General features: G+C 39.0%; 1 protein-coding gene across 1 annotated transcript in view; it reads left to right on the top strand.

The window, feature by feature from the left end:
- The window catches only part of BANP (BTG3 associated nuclear protein), a 116,089-nt gene that overhangs the window by 56,596 nt on the left and 34,674 nt on the right, over nucleotides 1-24,819 (top strand). Inside the window, exons 9-11 of the mRNA XM_056500709.1 lie at nucleotides 6,086-6,216; nucleotides 8,156-8,218; nucleotides 9,955-9,999. Of these exons, the coding sequence (XP_056356684.1) occupies nucleotides 6,086-6,216; nucleotides 8,156-8,218; nucleotides 9,955-9,999 (239 nt within the window). The remainder of the gene's footprint in view (nucleotides 1-6,085; nucleotides 6,217-8,155; nucleotides 8,219-9,954; nucleotides 10,000-24,819) is intronic.

Here is a 24,819-nt window from a genome sequence, read left to right as displayed (position 1 = left end):
TGGAATGGAATGGAATGGAATGGAATGGAATGGAATGGAATGACCATGCCAGGTTATTCCAGCCTGGCCTTGGGCACTTCCAGGGATCTCCAGCTTCTCTGGGCACCCTGTGCCAGGGCCTCCCCACCCTCCCAGCCAAGAATTCCTTCCCAAAATCCCACCCAGCCCTGCTTTCTGTCCACCCCCATGGACTCAGCTCCTGCTGCTTTGTGCTGGATTTTTATATTTGAGTAAAAAGTCCAAAAATCCTTGCAGTTGTTGTTCCAAAGAGGAATCAAGTGACTAAATCCTTCCCAGAGTGTTCACACATTCAGTGGGACGTGCTAAATGCTGTTCCTGAAGAGTTTTCCTCTGCAGACATGAAATGTGCTGTAGGTGATTCCATATTTCCATCTAGGTATGGAGGCCTGGATTGTAATAACAAATGAAAAATCCTGACCTCAGGAGTGTTCTCTGAGGACATTTCTGGCTCATGCTTTTAATATAAAGCAGTGTTCTGGGACTTTTGTACATTAGATATTAAAAACAGGGCTTTGGAAGGCAGCCCAAAGAAAAGGAAGTCAGTTTATTTGCCTGCATAAAATTTTTGGTTGCATGTTAACACTAACCACTGTATCTCATGCAAAGAATGACAAAATCTGCTTTCAATGGAAACTTTTATGTGCTGGAACAGGGAGTCAGATCCAAAATTCTCAAATTAAAACAACTAATCAATGTAATGATAACCATAAGCCCTCTATGTTGATGGGATTTTTCCTTTCAGTCTTTCAGCAATCAGTATTTCAGGATGAAAAGGCAGCAGTAGGTGGATGTGACAGCCTGGGCTCATTAGCCTGTGCTCCTTGAGTGGTGTTGAGATTTATTATTCAAATTCTTCATCTTGATTCTGTTTTGGAGGTTTGGAGACACCTGCAGAGATGTGAAACTCAGAGTCAGTGGATTCCTGAGGGCTGTGGGATCATGAGTGTGGGTGGGTTTCTTGTTGTGGTTAAGCTGAAGATCCATTTTTTTCCTCTCAATTCCACAAAATTGGTTTGTGAGTAAAATATTGCCTGGGTACAAAAACACCTGAATTCACTCCTGTGCAGCCAAACCATCCCAAACCTTTGGGATTTCAGCAGTGCTGTGGGAGCAGGAGGGGGACAAAAATCCTGCTTTACTCAGAGTGGTTTGGCACTGTTTTTTGGGAGGCTGGAAAGGTGGGGAGGATTCACTGCTGTGCAAAGCACAGGAGCTACCTGATAAAACCTGAGCACTCTGCAGAGTCAGGGCTGCTCTGAGAAACTCCCTTGTCATCCCCAAAGCCACCAGCACTGGGACTTCACCTTATGAGGAGAGACAGGAGAGCAGCTGGGAGGCTCCATGAGCATGGAGGGAAAAGAAAGAGAAGGGAAATGTGGATTCTCACAGTTTAAAAATGTAACTGTGGCCTTGCCTGGAACTGCACCTTGTGCTCAGGTAACTGCACAAAGGGCTCAGGGGCTGTGGCTGCACATCTGGAGCTGCAGCAGGTGCTGCTGGTCCCTGGTGAGTGCAGGACAGAGGCTGCTCCAAGCCCTGTCCAGCCTGGAACAATTCCTGAGATATTCCCAAATCCTGCTCACTGCAGTGCTGGAAACCCTCCCCTATCAATGGGATTTTCAGAGTTTTTAGCAGCAGTTAATTTGCCTAATTAAAAAAAAAAAAAATCAATATGTCAGCCTGGAAGTCACTCAGCTGTGCCCTGACTTTGGTGTCCCTGGCTCTGAGCACAGGTTGTCACCATCCCTGGGGACACCAAAATCCACCTGGGTGCAGCCCAAAGCCACCAGTTCTGGCTGCCCATGGTTTGAAGGAAACCCATCTCCAGATGACCTTCCAACCTCATTTATTGGGGATTTTAATTTTTTAAAATTAATTATTGCACACACAATTGATAATTCTGAATTAACTGCATCACAACAGGATTATTGTTCAAAAAATTCACTTTTCTTGCCCTTGTTGGAAATGCCAAAGCTCTGAGGCTTCTCCTGCTTGTTGGGATTTAACAGTTCTGGAGCAGGGGGTGAACAGTGACAGCACATTTCTGCTCTGCTCTGTTCACACAGGAAAAACCAACCCTGGGGGGGCAGCAGAGCAGGAGGCTGAGCCCACACAGCCTCCAAGCCTTGGGCTTGGAATTTGGTGTTCAGGGACCAACCTGCAGGGAAAGCCACATCTGGGGAGCCTGGTGGGAAAACACAGAAGGATTTTCTTTGTCCTTCACCCCTAGAGATGTTAATTAAGATTTTTCTGTGCTTAATTGGCTGTTAAGTCCAGGCAGAAGTTGCTTTTCCTGACTTTCCCTGCCTCTTTGCTTGAATCCATTACTTTTTTTTTTTGGCAAGGTGTTGATTGCTGTGGTTTGCTCCAACTTTTCAGTACCTGAGGTTTCTTTTCCTCCTGTTTTTCCCCAACCAGAGACATGCAGGTGGCTGCCATGATCATTTCACTGGATATTCCTGAGGAAAGGCTTGGATTCTGTGCAGGGGATGCTGTAGGAAATGAGGCTTTGGGAGGAGGATTAATTCAAAAGTGCCTCTTCCTTTCTTTTCATTTCTCTTCAGCTTGTTCAAGCTGTTATCACAGCTTTCCATGCTGGAATTTTTAATGAGTTCCCTGACTTTGGGATTCATGTGCAGATTTAGGCCTGTGCTGAGGTGTCACATTAAAAACTGGATGTGCAGCCAAATCTTCAGACTGGGGGCTGAGGCAGGGGAGGAGATGGTTTCCAGCTTTATTTCCATTATTCTGGAATGTTTTTTCCTGCTCTTTTTTGGGTTTGGGGATGGTTAATCCATAAATTTTCTTTGCTGGGACTACCACCAGGAGATGCATCCCTGTTAGTGAGGAGAGGTGTGAAATTGGAGCTCTGGGAACCTGGAAAACAATTTTTAATTCCAGAATTCCTAAGTGTGAATCCATCCCTCCTGCTGTGGAATCTCCCAGGGAACAAGGGATGAGAGGAAATATCCTTAAAGGGGAAATTTAGATTGGAATCAGGAAAAATTCCTTCATGGGAAGGTTTGTCCAGATTGGAAGAGTTTTGGAATGAGGCAGAGGGAGGAGATGGTTTCCAGCTTTATTTCCATTATTCTGGAATGTTTTTTCCTGCTTTTTTTTGGGTTTGGGGATGGTTAATCCATCCATTCCCATAATCCTTGGGATTGGGAATCTGGGAGCTCTGGGCACCAGGAAACCAATTTTTAATTCCAGAATTCCTAAATGTGAATCCATCCCTCCTGCTGTGGAATCTCCCAGGGAAAAAGGGATGAGAAGAAATGTCCTTAAAGGGGAAATTTAGGTTGGAATCAGGAAAAATTCCTTCATGGGAAGGTTTGTCCAGATTGGAAGAGTTTCTCCAGAGAAAAACACCAAAAATTCCAACAAAAAACCAATTTTGCTTGTTGCAGTGAAGCCAAATTTAAATTTATTTATAGGTGACCATAGGAAAGGTGATTCCATCCAGGCTGTGCCTCCTCTTGCACCTCCAAAAAGCACAAAAATTTCTCTTATCTGAAGCCAAAAGTGATTTAAAAATCAAAACTTTTGGGCCTTACACTTATAAATGCATCCCAATATGTGCATATCATAAATATATATAAAATATAGATTCCTCTGCTGGTTTTATTTCTTTGATAATCTTTCATGGCATAACTCAATCAGAAAATAATTATAAATAATTATAAAATAATTACTACAAATATAATACATTAAATGTATCAAATACATTATTAATGTATTAAATACATTAAATGTATTAAATAGAATACATTACTATAAATATATTACATTATATATTATTATATTTATATATAATGTATAACTTATAACTTTAACTTAAATATTATATTATATTATGTTATGTTATGTTATGTTATGTTATGTTATGTTATATTATATTATATTATATTATATTATATTATATTATATTATATTATATTATATTATATTATATTATATTATATTATATTATATTATATTATATTATATTATATTATATTATATTATATTATATTATATTATATTATATTATATTATATTTAAAAATAATTATAAAAGGATTCTGTATTTGGACACTGTGGTTTAAAAAAATTAAAAAATAGAGGAGTGAATTGCATCAAATATTAGGAATAAATGGATGGAAATGGCGAAAAAGTGAAAAGAAAATCTCAGGTAAGGATTTTTACAGGATATCTATTCCTTCCAGTGGCCATGACAAAGGCACTGATATCCCAAATGGAAAAAATCCCATTTTTATTTGGTTTTTGTGGAAATTTGTGGCTGGAATTTTGTGTTCCAACCCCTTGACAGAATCAGAACTGCCTGAATTGTTCACCAACCCAACTTTTCAACAAATAAATAAATTAATTAATATGAACTTGGTGCTTTGCAGCTCCCAGCTCTCAATGCTCAAACCTAAACCTCAAAATTATCTTTGTGCCCAAACATTTACAGACAGGAGGGGAAATAAAAAAAAAATAAATAAAAAAGCCCTTAAATGGCTGATTTTATGGAAGAACATTCCCATTAAAATATTGGAGCTCATTCCTGCAGAACTAACAGTGTGTTTGCAGAATAAATCTTGCAGTACTTAGCAGAGATATTAAAAATTAATGGTTGCTGTCCTTTTTTTCTTGCCTTTTGCCTCTTCTGTTTAAAAAAAAATCCTTTTTTCTGCAGCTGGAAAACCTCAGAGTGGATCTATGATGTGGCCAATGCAAGTTTTTTATCCTCTGGAAATCCCACTGAGGTTTTCCTGGTGCTTTTTGAAGATAATTCCCATTTTTTATGTTTAACATTCCCTTTTCAGGAGCATTTCCACTCTGCTGCATGAGGTGTGTTTAAATTGAATAAATCCAGAAACCCACCTGTCAAATTGAGGTTCAAAAATTACAATTTCATGTGTGTCAGTATGAATTGTAAGGGATGGATCTTGGAAAATAATTGAGATATTCCCTTTATTTATTTATTTTTAATGATAATTTCATTTTTCACCATAAGCAGGATGGGTTTAAAGGTGCTGGTGGCAGAAATTGTTCTCAGCCTCTCAGGTGAACAAAAAAAACATTGAATTTCTGAGGAAAACTCTGTTGGGACTTTTACAGCAGAATCTGGGATTTAGATTCCAAAAGATGATTTTTTTTTTTTTTTTTTTACAAGAGCTGTTCCAGCCTTTGGAATTATTTGGAATTCACCATGCCCAGGAATATTGATGAGAGAATGATTTATATCCACTGACTGGATTTGATTTCCAGGGGTTTAGGAACAATTTAGGGACAAGCACATTAAATAAAGCTGGAATTTTGTCTTTTTTTTTTTTTTCTTTTTTTTCTTTTTTTTTTTTTTAAACAGGAGCTGAGTCAGCCTTTGGAATTATTTAGAATTCTTTGGAATGCCCAGGAATATTAAGGGTGAATGATCTGTATCCATTGACTGGATTTGATTTCCAGGGGTTTAGGAACAATTTAGGAACAAGCACATAAAATAAAGCTGGAATTTGTTCTTTTTTTTTTTCTTCTTTCCAGAGATGCTTTTTTTTTTTTTTTTATTACACAGGAGCTGTCTCAGCCTTTGGAATTCTCTGGAATTTTTTGGAATTCACCATACCCAGGAATATTGATGAGAGAATGATTTATATCCATTGATTTAATTTGATTTCCAGGGGTTTTTAGGGACATGCACATAAAATAAAGCTTGAATTTGTTCTTTTTTTTACTTCCAGAGATGCTTTTTTTTTTAACAGGAGCTGTCTCAGCCTTTGGAATTCTCTGGAATTCACCATGCCCAGGAATATTAAGAGTGCATGATCTGTATCCACTGACTGGATTTGATTTCCAGGGGTTTTTAGGGACAAGCACACAAAGTAAAACTGGAATTTGTTGGTTTTTTTCCAGAGATGCTTTTTTTTTTTTTTTTTTAACAGGAGCTGTTTGGAATTCTCTGGGGTTTGCAGCAAAAATCCACCATGGGTGAATGATCTGTGTCCACTGACTGGATTTGATTTCCAGGGGTTTTTAGGGCCATGCACACCAAGTAAAACTGGAATTTGTTGTTTTTTTTCCAGAGGGGTCCCAGAGCTCAGTGTCAGCCTCCAGTGAGATGCAGCAGAACCAGCCCCAGGCCCTGCACTATGCCCTGGCCAACGCTCAGCAGGTCCAGATCCACCAGATTGGAGAGGATGGACAAGTCCAAGTAGTATGTGCTCAATTCTCCTAAATCCTAAATCCTGAATAAACCCTGAAGCCTCCTCCCCAAACTCTGAAATCACAACCTGCCACCACTTGAGGGGTCCAGAAAATAAACACTGAAGGCTCATGGAAAAAAAAATTAAATTAGTTGTTTGGCAAAAAAATTCCATGCAGGATTCAGTGCAAGTTAATGCACTTTATTTAATTTTTTTTATTGTTAATTTATTTATAATTAATTTATTTATTATTAGTTTATTTTATTATTGAATTGATTTTTTAATTCTCAGCCTTTTGCTGGCTGTGTTTACTTAGTGGTTGACACTTCAGAGGTTGTTCTGGTGTGATCTCCACAGCAAAATCACATTTATTTATTTGTTTGTTTTCCTGTCAAACTGCATTTTCAGGCACTTTTGAACATCTGGGAGCTGAGTCCTGCCCATGTGTGTTCCTTGAGCTCTACCAGTGAAAGTTCTAAATATTGACATTTTTTGAGCCTGACCACTCAGGCCTGATGATTTTTATCTGTGGTTTTTTTTTCCTCTGAAAAAAATAAAAAAAAAAAACAACCTTCACTTGAATTCTTGTGTCCCACAGGGCACTACAGGATTGTCTAAAATTCAAATTCTTTTTAAAAAGTGTCCTCAGTGAAATAAATTCTCTTTGTGCAGAAAATTGGTGGAAATCTTCCTTTTCCACTTCACTTTTGCTGTAACTTTTCCATATTCTGCTGGGAATTGAATTCCATGTAGATTTTTAAAAGTGGATTTTCTTATGGAACTGATGACTGAAAAGCACTTTTCAAATCTTGAAAGACAAGATAGAAAGGGAAATGATATGAAATAAATGACTTTAATAGAACAGAGGATTTGTTTATAGATAAAAGTGCTAAAAACTTCTCATTAAAAGACCTGGGTACACTAATTACCCTTCAAATTGTGGAATCCAGGAAAAAACCTGGATCTTTTAAACATTCCATCTTTTCTTTTTTTTTTTGATGTGCAGGAGGGAAAATGATTTTAATCTCCCTGGGCTGGGCAGTGCTCTAATTCTCTCTGCAGCCCCTATTGTCAGAGGGACACTCTCAGGTGCTTTTTCTCCCTATAAATATCCAGTTTCCTCCCAAAGGAAATGAAACTGTTGGAAATAGAGGGGTCTGTGTGTCTCTGAAAATCACAGCAATTGTTCTTGTGTTATAAAATCAGAGGGGCCTTTGACAGAATTCCAAATGATTATCTCTCATCTCCTGCAGCATATTAAAATGAACACAAAGCTTTAGAAAAGCTGCAGGAGGTTATTTAGAATCCAATCTCCCCTTCAGGTGAATCAGAAGGAATTCCAGCCACTCTCCTCTCCTTGCTGCCATCAGGAGAGTGCTGGGAATGCCAAAGATCCCAGCACTGAAACCATCATCCATGGAAATCAGGGGAATTGTTCAATTAATGATTTCCTGCCCAAATCCCAGAGCTGGGAGTCCTGAGTGATGGGGCAGCAATAGGTGGGGGATGAGACACCTTTGGAAACCTCACTCTTGGAGATAATTTAGTTTGAAAACTGAATTTTCCAGTTATTTAAATTGATTTAAAGTTACTCAAACAAAGCAAGTCAGCCCCAGGTTTTGTGTACCAATCAAAAAAGTCAATAGAAAAAAAAATAAATAGAAAAATACACTTAGAAGTTATTTGTTGTTACAACATTATTATTACTATTATTATCATTATTGTTATTATTATTATTAATGTTTTTCTTCCCCTGAATTAGAAATGAGCCAATCTTTGGTCCAAGATCTGCTTTTATTTCCATCCAAGGCTTTGCTGTTTTTAAGCTGCTCAGTGTTTCACTGCCCGTTTTCCTGCCCTCCCTGAGCTCTGCTCCAGGCAGGAGCTGCTGGCTCAGCTCTGATGCTGCTCTGATGCTCTTGGTGTTTTCTTTTGCTGTGGATCCCACAGGGCCATCTCCACATAGCCCAGGTGCCCCAGGGGGAGCAGGTGCAGATCACCCAGGACAGCGAGGTGAGCAAAGAAATGAGAGAAAAATGGGCTGGGAGCAGCAGAAATGGGGTTTAGAACCTGCTCTTTCTGCCTCTGGGGTTGATTTTTAATTATTATTATTTCTATTGATTTTATTTGTATGGTTTAGATTTCTTTTTCCTTCCCTCACCAGCCAGGACTGCTCAGTGTGGGTTCATTGCTGCACAAGGCTGGTGATGTTTGGAAATTTAGTTTAATAGGAAACTTGAAAATGAAATTATTCTGTTTAGGTTGATGAACTAAAAGTGGTCAGAACACTCAGGGCCTTTAATGGTTGAACAGGAGTGGGAGAAACCTTCAGCCACCATTTAATAAAGAAATATTCCAGAATGAATTTACCCTTCACTCCTGACCAGCTCATCTGGCACTGCAGGATTTGCACTTTTTCAATTTCTCCAGAAAAATAGTTCAGTGAAATTGGATGGATAAATGGATATGGATAACTGAAATGGATAAATTCAATCCTAAACTCTCCCATTTGGGCTCAGCTCCCAAATCCAGGGGGATTTCCCTGTGTATTTGCTGCAGTTATTGGTTATTTAAAAAGCTCCTGACTCCTAAAGCTGCTCTTGGATTTCTTGTGTTCATTGTTTAAATGAAGAAAAAATAATTAAAAAAAAAAAAAAAAGTCAGGTTAAACATTAACACAGGCAACAATTTGAATCTGTCCCATTTCCCTGTCAAGGTTTTTCCCTCTCTGGGAAGTGGATCTGCCTGGCTTGGTTTAATCCCTGTCCAAAGAACCCAAATCACAGCTCATAAAACCACTTTGTGAAGGAATATTGTTAACACAGGCAGCTACTGGAGAATAAATATTATCATAAAAATTCTATAAATATTGTAGTTAAAGGCTTGTCCTTTGAAGGGCCTGTCAGGCCTTGAGAGAGAGAAGAAAGGATTAAAATCTCCTGGCTCTGGTGTGTGGTGCTGCCATAAAACTGGAGGAGTTTTTGGGGAAAGAACCACAAAAAAAGTGATGATTCAGCAGAGATTGCTGGAATGGATCCTGAGGTTCCAGCACAGCCTGGATCCTTTGGCTCCTCTTGTCTGGGGCACTTTAAAGGCTGCATTTGTCCCTGACAGATGAAAACATCTGGTTTCAAATTGATGACAATGTACACAAGTGAGAGGGGAGCTGCCAGCAAGAGAAACTGCACAGAAATTGGGATTTGTCCTCCAAAATGTGCTGCTTCACTGCAAGGCTCTTTTGGGAAGCTGCCTTTCCTTAATCCAAGTGTACTTTTGGAAAGACATCAGTGAGCATGTGAATAAAAACTTCATGTCAGAAAGATTTCCTTATTGGACTTCAGAGCTTAAAATACTTTGATTTATTGAGGTTTTTTTTTTTTTTTTTGGTTATAGATGTAATGTCTGTAATAGATCTGTGTTGGTTTTCAGAATGGAATGAGGGTAAAATAAAAAGCAAATAGTAAATAGCTCTGCAACCCTGTCAAAGTTTATATTGCTAATTCTGGCTTGGTAAGGGTTGCAGGTAAAACCAAAAATTCTGCATAAAAATCAATTATCCAGGAACTCCCAAAAGCAAAACATGCTGGGTGGGAAATCCTTTGCTTTTGAGGCTGATGGGAGCTGGACTGCCTAAAGAACCTTCAGCAGAACTTCCTAAATTCATGGATTTTCTTCTTATCAAAGCAGGTTTTTTTTGCAGATTTTGCCATCCCAGGCTGGTGCTGATTTTCCCTTCTCTCCTTTTCCAGGGAAACCTGCAGATCCACCAGGTGCACGTGGGGCAGGATGGGCAGGTAGGAGCAGAACTGAGTTTAAGCTGCATTTTCCTTGGGCTCTGATGCAGTTTTGGGATAATCCCCCATTTTTAGTGCCTGTTTTAAATCTCTGGGGCCTTCCTAGTGATATAAATAATGTGCAAAAGGATAAAACATGACCAAAATATTTCATATTTGGCCCAATATTCCTGCAAGAAGGAGCTGGGTTGAGCTCAGAGCTCAGGGAGTTCTTTGCTCTCCTCTGCCACCAGATGTGGCCTCAGTCCCCAGGAACCCAACATTTATTGAAGCATTTCCCTTTTATTTCACATTTTATCCTTTCTCATGGCATGGCTGTGCTGAGAGAGGCAGATCTGCTGTTGTTCTTGGTGGTGAGAAGGTTTGGTGAGGTGGTTCTGCAAGCACAAGGTGAGAAAAATCAGCTTTTCCTTGGATGAGGAGTCCCAAAAGTGGAGCTGAGCTCAGGATTCCCAGGAAAATCAATTTTTCCTTGGATGAGGAATTCCTGAATATAGAACTGAGCTCAGGAATCTCAGGAAAATCAACTTTTCTTTGGATGAGGAATTCCTGAATATAGAACTGAGCTAAGGATTCCCAGGAAAATCAATTTTTCCTTGGATGAGGAATTCCTGAAAGTGGAACTGAGCTCAGGAATCTCAGGAAAATCAATTTTTCCTTGGATTAGGAATCCCTGAATGTGGAGCTGAGCTCAGGATTCTCAGGATTCCCAGGTCAGGAGCAGCAGAACTGCTCACATTTGATCTCAACACAAAAATCCTCCAGAAATTTTCCAGGTTTCTCCCTCAGCAATCAGAGTGTGAGGAATTGTAGAATTGTTGAATCTGAATAAACTGGGGGAAAGCTGAGATCCTGCCTCTGCCACCAGCAGGGTTTCTATTGCTGGGAAATCATTATTTTTTAGTGGATTAAAAAGCAGGAGCAGATATTGAAGGGATTTTTAGCTGTGTTCTGCAATAATTACTGATTTTTGGGAGGAATTGTTTGGTTCCTGGTGAATCTGGATAAATTGGATCCTGGGATCAGCAGGGTTCAGCACTCTGAACTTGGCAGAATTTGGATTTAAACAAGAAAAGAAACCCCTGGAAATGTTCTTTGCTCAGAGGTGATTTTGCAGAAGTGAGTCTTGGAAATGTGGAAATGGAATTTTGGATTGGTGAAACGGAATCTTGGATTTTTTGGAGATGTTGTTTTGGTATTTATTGGATTTTTTTTTCCTTCTCTGTGAAATATTGTCCAGTCCCACCTCCTCACAGGGTGGTTTTATGTCTCTGAGTGTGGCATGTGGATTAAATGGAGTTTATTTGTAATTAAAACCTCCCAGTTTTATTTTCCCTCCTGGGGAAATCTGTGCCCACGTGTCCTAGATGGGAGATAGGGAAGAAAACCAGGATTAATTCTCTTTTCTGGGATTTAAATCATGTTATCTCTCTGCACCATCACCCAGCAGGATTTGGGATAATCTTGCTCCTTCCTCAGTGGTTCCTGGCTGCACACACATGGATGGGAAATCAGTTTAACATCCAATTTTTAGGGAATTTTTTTAAACTAACTGTGCTCTGAGCTCTGCTTTTAAACTTTGCTTAAAACAAAGGAGGAAGTGCTGGGATTTTGCTTTTTCTTCACTCACTCAGCTGCATTTTGGTGTGAAAGAACTTCAGTGCCTTGAGCATCACCAGCCAGGAACATTCCCAGGAACCCTCAGCTCCTCCAGAAGTATTTGCTGAGAAATGGGTATTTTTTTAGTTTTAAAATGGGTATTTTTAGTTTTGAAATGGGTATTTTTTAAATTTTAAAATGGGTATATTTTAAATTTTAAAATGGATATTTTTTAAATTTTAAAATGGATTCTTTTTTAGTTTTAAAATGGGTATTTATTAAATTTTAAAATGGGTATTTTTTAGTTTTAAAATGGGTATTTTTAGTTTAAAAATGGGTATTTTTAATGGGTGTTTTTTTAGTTTTAATTTTTTTTTTTTTAGTGGATTAAGAACCAGGAGCAAGCAGAGGTTTAGGGGGTTTTTAGCATTAATTACTGACAGCTTCAAGAGCAGCTGAAGCACTGCAGGGGTGAGGAGCACTCCCAAAATGAGGGAGCAGCTGAGAGCCCCCAGAACTGCCCAGGAGGAGTTAAACCAAGAAATTCCTGCACTTTTCCCACCTGTCCATTATTTTTTATTTTCTCTGCATGTTGTGAAGCCTGATTCACCCTGCCAGGGCCACAGGAATATAATCAGGAATAATGTGGCTGAATAATAAATCTGTCCTCCCCTAAAACCTGAGCCTGGTGCTGGATGTTCCCTGGGAATATTTCCCAGTGAAATTCCATTTTCCATGATTTACAGAGCAGCTGTTGGGGGTCCAGGTGAGATTTGCTGCTGCTTTCCCATCCCAGTTCCAAGTGAAAGATTCACAAATCAGGAATTTGGGCAATTCCTGGGAATGGAGCAGCAAATTCCCACAAAATGCCAGCAGGGAAATCTCCAGGCTGCCAGAGCTGCTCAGGTACCAAATTTTGCCCTTTGCTGATTTTAACTTTTCCCCCTTTTGCCTCCTGTGTCCTGGTGGCTGCTCAGAACTCAGATTTTGTTTTTCTGGCACCCCTGTGCATGGAATGAATGAAATCATTCCAGAGGAGCTCTCTCTACCTCCACATGTGTTCCATTAGCTGGGAGTTTCAGATTTCAGTGCACGTTTAATAAAAACCCCAAACTGCAAAAATAATTAAAGCTTCACATTAGCTGAGCCTTGAAACCTCAGAAAAATGGGATTTTTTTTTTTTTTCCTCTTTGCATTTTATCCTTAGGAATTACCAGAAATTTTCACATTTATCTGCTCTGATTACCTGCCCTGTTTCTTCCCCACTTCCATCTTTTTTTTTTTTTTTTTCTTCAGTGTGTCCTGTGCCTCAGGGATAGAAAATCCAGGAGTTTCCCATCCCTTAATTCTGTTTTTTAGCCATTCCATGTCATGCACCCTTTTCTCCAATTTAGGGATTAATTAAATGGCAGCAGGGAAATGATCTTTAATTATTGCTGGTTCTGAAATGGAAAAGTTGATGTCCTTTAAGCTGTAAAATAGGATTGTGTGTATCCAGGGAGAGCCAACAATTTGTTCTGCTGCAGGAATGAAAAATTTGGGACAAATTGAATTCACTGTGGGGGAAATGGGGAAAAGCAGGAAAATCCAGGATGGGTTGGCAGGAAAAGGCAGAGTGCAAAGAGCTTCTGTGAATCTGCTCCTGCCACCTTGGTTTTCAAAAAAAAATCAAATAAAAGTTGGGATTTTTTGTGAATGTGGGCCCAGGTGTGTGGCAGGTGAGTCTGGAGTCCCAGGGATGCTCTGGGAGGGGGAAGGATCCATTCCCACAGTTCCTGCTCTCTGATATTTTGGGATGGAGCAGCAATTGCATTTTCTTCTCCTGAACTCTGACAACTTCAATAATCCAATATTATCCAAAACTAAACACATTAGCCTAAAACTCAATACACAACCCAAACTGAATAAATGATCCCAAAAATCAATATTATCAACTCTGAAAACTCAAAGTTTTCCACTCCCAGACCTGTTTATCCCCATGTTTTCATTCCAGTCTGGAGCAGGGATCCATTGGCACAGTTCCACTCCCACAATTAAATTTTATTTCATTGATCAGGATGGATAAATATTCTCAGAGTGCTCAGCAGAGACTGATTTTCCAGATATTAAAATATTATTATTTATTTAATAGCAATTAATAGCAATAGCATTATTATTATTATTATTATTATTATTATTATTATTATTATTATTATTATTATTATTACTACTACTACTACTACTGCTACTATTACTACTGCTACTATTATTATTATATAATATATTATATAATTCTCCAAAATAAGAACAATAATACCATTTTAAATTGATATATAATGCATTTAATTGGGATATTCTAGATTGAAATCCTTTATTTGAGTTGCTCAGTCACAAATTAATCCAGGGCAGGAATTTTTTTCCCTGTCCCTAATCCAGGAGCAGCAGAGGGCAGTAGCATTAAGATGATCCTCAGTTGTTTTCTGAGGAGGCAATTTGGAGTGGGAGAAAAAAAAAATTAAATTAAAAACTCAGTGCAGCTCAGCTGGAGCTTAAAAACTCCTTGATTGGTTTGGAAAAAAAAAAAAAAAAAAAAAAAGATTATTTTTAACTGATATTTCCTCAGGAATTGTTGTAAATTGTCCTAAATTTGCTCCTGGTTTTAGGAGCAAAAAGGAAAAGAATAGTTTGGAAACAATTGTGCTTTGTGCATCCCAGAGTATTTATGGAAATTCTATTTATGGATAAAATAAAAGTGTTTAAATACTTCATTCTGCTGAAATAGAAACGTTTTTTGGCTTTGCTTGAGGATTTTTGTGACAAACTTGTAAATTTGGTGTTCCTAGAGCTGGTCCCCACTCTGTCCCTCAGAGGAATCAATCCAAACCACAAAACTCACATTTTGTAAAAACTTAATTTTTAGGCAAAGCAGCATTTTAGCAAATGAGAATGGAGACATTTTCTTTTAAAGCTGCCCTAAAATTAAGGATTAAAAAAAGGCTTGAGGGAAAAATTCTGTGACTTGATGATTGATACCATCCCAAAAAAACCTCCAGGAAAATTCATGTTGTAAAAAAAAAACAGGAATGTTGCTGTTAAATCTGGCTTAAAAATCCCATGTAATCAAATATTTTGATATAAATATGTGCATGTAACACAGATTTATGTGTGATCAATTTGTAGTTTAACTGCAGAATTTAGGATGAGTTTGGAATTTGGAATTCCAAACTTAATTTGGAAGATTAAAAGAGAATAAAACTGTGCCCAGGAGGATAAAAACTGAACTCCAGGCTCTGGAAGGGTCCTGAAACAAATTGTGATCATTTAAAAAATCAAATATTAAATAACAGTAACAAATTTAATTTTATTACTGTTGTTAAATTATTATTTAAATAATTATTAATAATATAATTATAAATTATGTGATTGCACTGACACCCAAGCAAACAGAGAACAGGAGAAACTTCAGGAATTTGGATGGGAAAAGATTTCCTCCAGTTAGCAAAGTGAGATGTTCAAATGAAAATGCCATTTTTGCTCCATGACTGGATTTCTCCATGTTGGGAATTCAGGCTGGAGCAGAACTTTTCCCTGGATTTATTTTTTTTTTCCCAGATTTATTTCTGATGCCTCCATCCCAACCCAAACTCCCTTTCCCACCTCTCAGAATTCTCCTCCTCCTCTGCCTTGCTGATCAGAGCACAGGGGGTGGCACAAATCTGCTTTTCTTCAATGTGTATCAAACAGGAATTTATTTTATCCCCTAAATGACTTTTTCCCTTGGCCAGAATGAGCAGAGGTGATTTATTCACCTGCTACAGGCAGTTCTTTGATATTCCTTCAGCTCAGGCTGATCTCTGCTTGTAAAACAAGATTTTCTAATGAAGCTTTTAGAAAAGAAGAATATTTTCTGCCTCTTTTTTTGATTTTTTTCTCTGCTCAGAGAAGATGGGTTTGTCCCATTAAAATTCCATTCAAGCAGAGCAGGAGCATTTATAATGCTCCAAAGAATACATTCTCTATTTTGGAGTATATTATGTTCTTTATTCAGCCAAATCTTGTTTTAATATTGCTGTAAACTTAATAAGAAGAGATGAGATAGGAAGTGATAATCTTTTAAATATAAGGGAAAATCATTTTCTCCACCTTGATAGGAGGCAGAGGTCTAAGCTGCCTCTTATTAGAGCTGTTGGTAATAAAAATCTCTGCTCACAAAGCTATCAGGGCTCATCTGCAGAAATCATTTCTTTTTTGTTTTGTTTGTTTTTTTTCCTGCTCTTCATTTATGATTTTTCTCATCATGTGATACCAGCCCAGAATTGATGCTCCTTATATTTAAAAAATAAATATATAATATTCTTTCTACTTTCTTCTTTCTTCTTATTCTTTATTCTTTCTTCTTATTGTTTATTCTTTATTCTTTATTCTTTATTCTTTATTCTTTATTCTTTATTCTTATTCTTTATTCTTTATTCTTATTCTTTATTCTTATTCTTAATTCCTATTCTTTATTCTTTATTCTTATTCTTATTCTTATTCTTATTCTTATTCTTATTCTTATTCTTATTCTTATTCTTATTCTTATTCTTATTCCTATTCTTAATTCTTATTCTTTATTCTTTCCTTATTCTTAATTCTTATTCTTTATTCTTATTCTTAATATATTCTTAATATATTCTTATTCTTCTTATTCTTATTCTTATTCTTATTCTTATTCTTATTCTTATTCTTATTCTTATTCTTATTCTTATTCTTATTCTTATTCTTATTCTTATTCTTATTCTTATTCTTATTCCCATTCTTATTCCCTTTCTTATTCCCATTCTTATTCCCATTCTTATTCCCATTCTTATTCCCATTCTTATTCCCATTCTTATTCTTATTCCCTTATTCCATCCCTCTGTCAATGTATTTATTATCACTATTTATAATATTTATTTGGAATATTTGGGATGTTTGGAGCATCCCCTGCTTTGGGATTCCCTGTCCCCCATCCCAAATCCCAGCCCAGGCAGGATTTGGGAATTTTGAACCTGGAGAAAAGGGGAATTTCCTCTCCCTCCCCATTCTCAGGGAATCCTGGAGTTCAGCCTGTGCCCAGATTTTGGGTTAAAATGGGATTTTGGGGGGTTCACAGGGTGGGCACAGCTTTGGGAATCTTTGGTGACTAAAAATAGGAAAATTGGAAATAGGAAATTGCTTCTTTTTCATCTCCTCTCTGTTAAAAAAGTTGGTTTTTACCAACTTCAGGCAGCAAACCCCAGCTGAAGGATGGATTTCTCTGTTTCAGAGCAGAGCTGTGTGATTTACAGAGACTTTTAACAGGGCAGAGTTAAAGACACTTAAATACAGAATTTGGACAGTTGCTTGACTTTTGTTTGTGTTCATAGATTTAATCCTTCACATGCTTCAGCTCAACTCCAGGCCAACTTTCCAGAATCCTTCAAATATTTCAACCTAGCTGAGCAATAAATCCATTTTATCTACAGAATTCTGATAAACTGGGAAGGAGGATCCAAGATCCTGAATTTGGGATTAAGTTTGCACATCTATTAAAATAAAACCCTACCAGAGGAGCACTTTGGTGCTGGATTGAAACATTAAAATCCCCCCTGAGCAGCCCAGTTTTAATTCCTGCTGCTGTTTTAATTAGCTCTATTAATTTAATATTAATATTAATTTAATATTTCCTTTATTCAGGGAGGAACATTTGCTTGGAAAAGCCTCCTCTGCATTTCCTGGGTGTTCTGTGAGCAGCATTGCTCTTTGTGGAGGATTGGAAATGAGGAATTTGCTGTGTTTGATTTGATGCAATCTGCTGGGATTAATTGGCTCCTGCCTCCATTAATTATCCACCCAGAGCTATCAGTTCCTGCCTGGCAAAAGGAAAAAAACTTCAGAAATTTTTCCTTTTGGGCTCCCCCCAGGCCTGACTGAATGGATCTGTTTGAATTTTTTTTTTTTTAGTTGATTTGGGTTTTTTTTGGTGTTGCTATTTTTTATTGTTTTGGTGCCTTTTTTTAATAGCACGTATTTATTTTATTTTTTTTTTAATTCCTGAAATCCATCACTCTGGAGTTCACCAGGAGGATTATTTCTGGTGGGAATTTCAGTGAATCCATAAAGGATTCATCCCACAGGAATGGCACAGGAGAGGAATTTGGACAAGGGATGGAGTGAAGGGATGCAGGGAATGACTTCCACTGAAAGAAGGACAGCTGAGATGGATATTTGGGATAAATCCTTCCCTGGGATGGGATTCCCAGAGAAGCTGAGGCTGCTCCTGGGTCCCTGGAAATGCCCCAGGTCAGGCTGGATGGACTTGGAGCAGCCTGGGATGGTGGGAGGAGAATTTTAAGGTCCCTTCCAACCCCAACAAGAATTTTAAGGTTCTTTGCAACCCCAACCAGTCTGAGATTCTCTGATCCCATCCTGAATTTACTTTGTGTGGAGTTTGGGATGCACCAAATTCAGCCAAATGCCAGCAGGAGGGGAAAAATGCTGAGATTTTAGGAAAAAGTGCTAAAAAATGACAGGGTGTTCCCAGGGCTGGGAGATTTTTGGTGTTGGAGGCTGGAGGTGTGAACAGGGAGATTTTGGGAATTTGTGGGGAGAGGAGAGGCTGAGCCTGGGGGATGGGTGATGTCACTGCAGTGATGTCACTGCAGTGATGTCACTGAAGTGATGTCACAGGGACGTTGGGTGGCATCAGCTGGTCCTTCATGGGAAATCTGATTTATTGTGTGATGTGAGGCTGGACAGAGTTAAAGGAATAAAATAGAGATTTATTAAAAGGCTTTCAAAGGATTCACCTTGGGCAGTGCCAGAGCTTTGCCCTCCAAGTCAGGAGTTTTCACTTTTCTCAGTTTTATAAAAACTTTTCACATTGGGGTTCATTGTCCAATCCCAGCTCCAGGCTCTGCAGTCCCACCCTCCCAATTCTCTCCTCAATTCTCTCTGTTTGCACTTTTTGTTTTTTTTTGTTCTGTGGGACTGAGCTGGGAGAGAACTTGGAAAACTTGATATAAAATTCAGAGTCACACAGCAAGGCAGTGCAGAATCTGGAAAATAAAACAGATAAAACTTAACATGAAAAGCTGTTGTCAGACCTCAGGATAAGAGCAGAGAGAACAGAATGACTCTGGGTGTTGCCACAAGTCAAGAGAAGGAAATTTAAAAAGAAAAAAAATCAATTTTCCCCTGTTCTGCTTGGATCCCTGTGGGGTGAGGTCACCCCAGGAATGAGCCCTGAGCCAGGTGACCCCCAAACCCCTGGGCTGTGCTTGGGACAAAACCCCTCCCAAATTCCACAGTGGTGCTGCAGGAACAGCTGTGGCAGTTTGGAAAAGCCCCAAACTCAGGGAGATTTTCCAATTTCAGGTAATTTAGTGCCCCCTCATTTGGGTCCTTTTACATTATTTGGAGTAGAGAAGTAGCAGCTGAGGAAATCTGGGATTCTGGATGTTGGAAATCCAGGATTTTTAAAGATGGATACAAAAATGAGCAGATAAAACCACCCAGGAGTGACTTTTTTGGAAAATATCATTACACAGAAGATTTTTGAGTTACTTCAGTTGTAAAAATCTTCATTAGAGATGCTCCATTGTGAAGATTTAATTTAGAGTTTTTTCTTTGCAGTCTTGGTGGGGTTATTTTACTGAAAAAAAACCCAAATCCTTTCCTTTTGCATGTGTTGAGTAATGCCTTGTTCATTTTAATGGGAAGACAGTGGAATCCATTTGCAGTGTGCTGTCAGAGCTGATTTCTTTCAGCCTCTGTCCCTGATCTTTAAAAGAGCAGAATTTGGTCTCTCTGATGACAGTTGGATAATGAAAAAGGAATGACACCCCTCCAGAGCCAGAGTGAACATTCCATGGTTTTAACAGTTTTAATCTGATTTCCTGTTCCATTAATCAGCCTGAGCCAGATTGTTTTGTAAGTATTTATTGTTTGTTTTTTTTTTTTCCCCTGCCTGAAATATCAACTAGGAAGGGTTTTCCTTTCAGCCTCATATCTCAGAGAAATATAAATTATCAAATTACAAGAGTGGGATCCAACTTCCCAGACTTTGTCAGAACTGAGGTTTTGACATTCCTCCTTTTCACTTCTTTAATTATTGACATTTCCAGGGAAATCTGTGTTTTTATCTCTTCAGAATTTCCTATAATGAAAAACTCAAATCCTTTTAATTGTGGATTAGTGCATAAGTGTAAAAAAGAGAAGTAAATTCTTAAAGAAAATCACTAATATTTAAATTATTCCCTGGAGGTGAATAAGATCTTTTAAAATCTCTTTTGCTTCGATGGGAAAACACAAATCAGAAATTGATTTTCCCAACAATTCTGCATCCATGGCACCCATCAGCCCTTAAACCAAACATTTGCAAGCACTGATGATGATGAAAAGGATTTTAAAAGTCACATTCTTGAGCCCCTGGCTTGGCTTTTATTAGCCAGGCCTTGATGTCAGTACAAGAAAAGCCATTCCTGGGGAATTTTTGCTGAATTCATTCAGATGCCAGATGAGCTCCAAATGTTGATTTGCTGAGGGATTGTGTTTTCTGTGTCAAGGCAAACATTTTATTAAAATGATAAATGGATTTGGCATCTCTTTGCCTTTTGCCTGTAATTAGGATTAAAGCAGAAATTGGTGCAAAATGTTTGAATGAACTAAAAAAAAATCCCACTGGGTTCTTTTTGACCCAGCAGAATGCAAAAAGCAAAAGCTACCAAAATTCCCAGATTATTTTTAATATTTTTTCCTAATTTGGAAAAAAAATTAAGTTATTTGTTTCAGGGGAGAAAAAATTGCAATAACATGGAATCATGGAATGGTTTTAAAGGGGTTTAAAGAAGGAATTCCACCCATGCCATGGGCAGGGACACTTTTTATTATCCCAGATTTTTCTAACCTGGCCATGGACACTTCCAAGGATGGGAGATCCACAACTTTTCCTCACCAGCAGTAAGAATAGGGAAATACAGCAGCAAAACCACCAAAAAATATTAATTTTTCAATATATAACCTCAAATAGATCAGAATTAAATATTCTATGAGGGGAAAAATGAAAGTACAAATTCTCTTCAGCATTGAGAAAATAATTAAAAATCAATTTGGCTTCAGAATGATCCTGAAGAAGGAGGAGAGATCTGGGAGCAGCTGCTGGAGCAGGGATGGATGTGTTTGGCTCCATGCTCCATTAAATTTTATGGCTGACCTGACATGAATTCCTGGCAGGAATGAGCCACTCCAGGCTGGTGTTCAGCACTCTGTGTTCCATTTTCCAAGAGGGTGGGATGCAGGTGGGCTCAGGTGTGTGCCCTGCTCAGCTGGAATGAAAATCCCAGGAAAACACCAGCACTTCTGGCATTTTATCCCTTATTCCTAAAGAAAATTCCTCTAAAATTCAATTTTCCCCCTCATCTCTGCAGTTCTGGGCAGTGCAAAGCTGGAAGTGTAGGAAATTGTGGGGACAATTCTCCTTTGAAAGGAAAAAATTGGAAGAAGAATTTTGGTTTTTCTGACCAATAAACAGGTGCTGCATGGAATGAAAAGAGAATTTGAGGGAATGTTTGTTACCAGGACTGGCTGTGCTGCTCCAATCAAACTGAGCAAAGTTTTACAATTCATTAATTAAATGAGCTGGAGGTTATCACAGAGTGGGGTCCTGGAGCATCCCAAGGAATTCCCATTCCTCAGAGAGGGAATTCTGATTCTGATCCTGATCCTGATCCTGATTCTGATCCTGATTCTGGTTCTAATTCTGATTCTGATTTATTCTGATTCTGATCCTGATCCTGATGCTGATTCTGATTCTGGTTCTAATTCTGGTTCTAATTCTGATTCTGATTTATTCTGATCCTGATCCTGATTCTGATCCTGATCCTGATTCTGGTTCTAATTCTGATTCTGATTTATTCTGATCCTGATTCTGATCCTGATGCTGATTCTGGTTCTAATTCTGGTTCTAATTCTGATTCTGATTTATTCTGATCCTGATTCTGATCCTGATGCTGATTCTGATTCTGGTTCTAATTCTGGTTCTAATTCTGATTCTGATTTATTCTGATCCTGATTCTGATTCTGATCCTGATCTTGATTCTGATCCTGATTCTGGTTCTAATTCTGATTCTGATTTATCCTGATTCTGATTCTGATCCTGATTCTGATTCTGGTTCTGATTCTGGTTCTAATTCTGATTCTGATTTATTCTGATCCTGATTCTGATTCTGATCCTGATCTTGATTCTGATCCTGATCCTGATTCTGGTTCTAATTCTGATTCTGATTTATCCTGATTCTGATTCTGATCCTGATTCTGATTCTGATTCTGGTTCTAATTCTGATTCTGATTTATTCTGATTCTGATCCTGATCCTGATCCTGATTCTGATCCTGATCCTGATTCTGATTCTGATTCTGATGCTGATTCTGATTCTGATTCTGGTTCTAATTCTGGTTCTGATTTATTCTGATTCTGATCCTGATTCTGATCCTGATTCTGATTCTGGTTCTAATTCTGATTCTGGTTTATTCTGATCCTGATTCTGATTCTGATCCTGATTCTGCCTGGGAGATTTTGGAATACAAACATTTTCTAAGCCCTCAAACCATTCAATAGCAGAGTTCAGCCCAGCCCTGATCACTGAGCAATTAAAATGATGCTCCCTCCATTAGGAAACACTGGAATATGTACAAATTAAACAGATATTTATGGATATAAGAGAATTTAGAGGGTGAATTCCAGATAAAAATCCAGAGGTTATTTTTGGGGTTGGAGCCTTTGGGTTTGAGAGCTGACAGAGTTTTTGTGTTGACAGAACCCAGTTCTTTGGTTTTTCCCAGTTTTTTTTGGGACTCCACTATTTTGTTCTGTGTGAGTATCTTTGTTCTATATTCAAATTTTCAAGTTGGTTTAGAATTATTTTGATGCTGGAGTTGTTTCACCTGTGGAAAACCAGGTAAAAAATTGATTTTCTCCTCTTGGGATTACCCAGACCTGCCTTGAGAATGAGCTGAAACAAACTCTTCATTTTTATCCCATCTTTGACCTTTCTCAGCTGCTCTTTTTAGGTCAAACCTCAGACTTTCTCCACTCCTACATTTTATTTCCAATATTCATCCATATGTTTAATCAGGGCCTGGTTTCTCCCTCAGGAGGGTCTTTGGCATCTTTTTTCTTGGGTTGCTCCAGGAAAAATTTGGCTCCATCAGGATGTCTCAGTGCTGCTCTGTGTTCTTCACCCATCAAAGGCTGCCTGGCTCCTCCTTCCTCCCATTCCTCTGCAATTCCTGCTGGAATTCCTGCCCTTGCTGGGTTTGGAATCTGCTCCTGCCACTTTTAGGGCACAAATTCCAAAAACCTCACAGCTTTTCCTAAATTCACAGGGGTTTGGGCAGCTCCTGCCTGTGGTGGTTGCAGGGAAACCCTTTGATCCCCCAGGTTCTGGCACAGCAGCACAGATGTGATCTCACATGGTGACCTCATGGAAAAATCACCACCTTGGAGAGGGATCACTGAGCACCAGGATGCCACTGGGATTTTTTTTTTTTTTTTTCTCATTTTCTGCTTTGATATTCCCGTGCTGGTGGTGTTTGCAGTGAATTATTTGAGGTCATTTTCCTCATCAATATCAGATTTTTCATCAGACATCAGCCCTGACATGCTCTATAATCAATCCTTCTCCCACAGCTTCACTTGGGAGCAATGTGAGAGCTCCAAAATCTTTATTTCAGGAAAAATCTGCATTGTGCCAGGTCATCCCCCTCCACCAGCAAGCTGCAATATTTGGGGGACAGCACTTTTACAAGCTGAATTTTGGGGACAAAATTCAGAGTGAAGATTATTCTGAGGTTTTTTTTTTTTTTTTTTTTTTTTTTGTGTGAAGCCAACTTGGAACAGGAAATACAATTTGTAAAAAGCCCAGCCCAAATGTGCACATGTGATTTCTCAAGGATCTGATGGAGGCCTGGATTCCATGTGGTCCAGGAAAATTGAGGGATATCCTCAGAGGGAGAGCAGAGGATGTAAAACATGCATTGGGGGGAAAACTTGGGACAGGAGAAAGTTGGAAGAAGAATGGATTGAGCCCAGCTCCAGGGAATAGGGCTGGGCAGGAATTGCTGCTTTGGACACTCTTGAGCCACTTTTTAATTTTCTTTTAACTCTGCAAGAAGAAGGTACCTGGGAAATGGGGTCAGGGAAGGGGGATCAGGGCTGCATTCCAGGAGCACCTGAGATGCATTTTTACCCTCTGAGGCAGGAGGTGCTAAAAGTGGTTGAAATTACAGAAATTCCTGGGACTGAGCAAAATTCCAGAAGTTTTTTTTTCAGTTCTGAAGGGATTTTTTATTGTTTCTGTGGTAAGAGATGAGGTTGTGGTAATGAGCACGTGGAAGAGCCTCAGGAGCAAAATGCTCTTTAAAATATTGGGATTTTTCCATCAAAACACAGCACTGGGTTAGGGATAAAGCTGTGGCTGCAGCTCCAGAATCATGGAATGCCATGGGGACACCTTCCACCATCCCAGGCTCCAACCCCAATGCCCAGCCTGGCCTGGGACACTTCCCAGCTTCTCTGGGAATTCCATCCCAATATTTTCCCAATTTCTTCCCAATATCCCATCTCTCCCTTCATTCTTCCAATTTAAACCCATTTTTCCTCATCCTGCCATTCCATGCCCTTGTCCAGCTCCCTCTCCAGCTCTCTTGGAGCCCTTGAGGTGCTGGAAGGCTGCTGGGCTCCAGGAGGAATTCCAAATACTCCAGGAAAAAAAAAAAAAAGACCTGGAGGCACAAAGTGGATCAGAGAGCTGGAGCTGAGCAGAAATAGATTTGTGAAACATTTCATTTGGATGAATCCAGCAGCTCTTCCTCCTCACCAGGACACAAGGGTCACAGCAACATCCCCTGAGAGGCACAATTATATTTTTATTTGTGTTTTAATCTCTTTAAACCAGACAGTTCTGTCAGCTCTCACTGGAGCTCGGCTCAAGCCCTGCTGAGTTTTGCAGGCTGGTTTTGCTCACACAGAGCAGGCAGGGCCAAGGGACAGCCCAGGGGGACAGTCTGGGCTGCCAGAAGGGTTTCTGGGCTGGATTCCTGTTCCTTGGGATCTGTGGGGTTGGGTTAGAAAAATCTCTGTTGAGCCTGAGCAGGAGTGTCACTGCTCTGGAAGTGCTCTCAGATGGGAGGAGTGATAAATAATCCTGGGGAATGGGGTCAGTGCTCTGGGAAGAGCAGGCAGG

Source organism: Oenanthe melanoleuca, chromosome 11, assembly GCF_029582105.1.
Source record: "Oenanthe melanoleuca isolate GR-GAL-2019-014 chromosome 11, OMel1.0, whole genome shotgun sequence".
Lineage (NCBI taxonomy): Eukaryota > Metazoa > Chordata > Aves > Passeriformes > Muscicapidae > Oenanthe > Oenanthe melanoleuca.
This window is presented reverse-complemented; position numbering and strand designations above follow the sequence as displayed.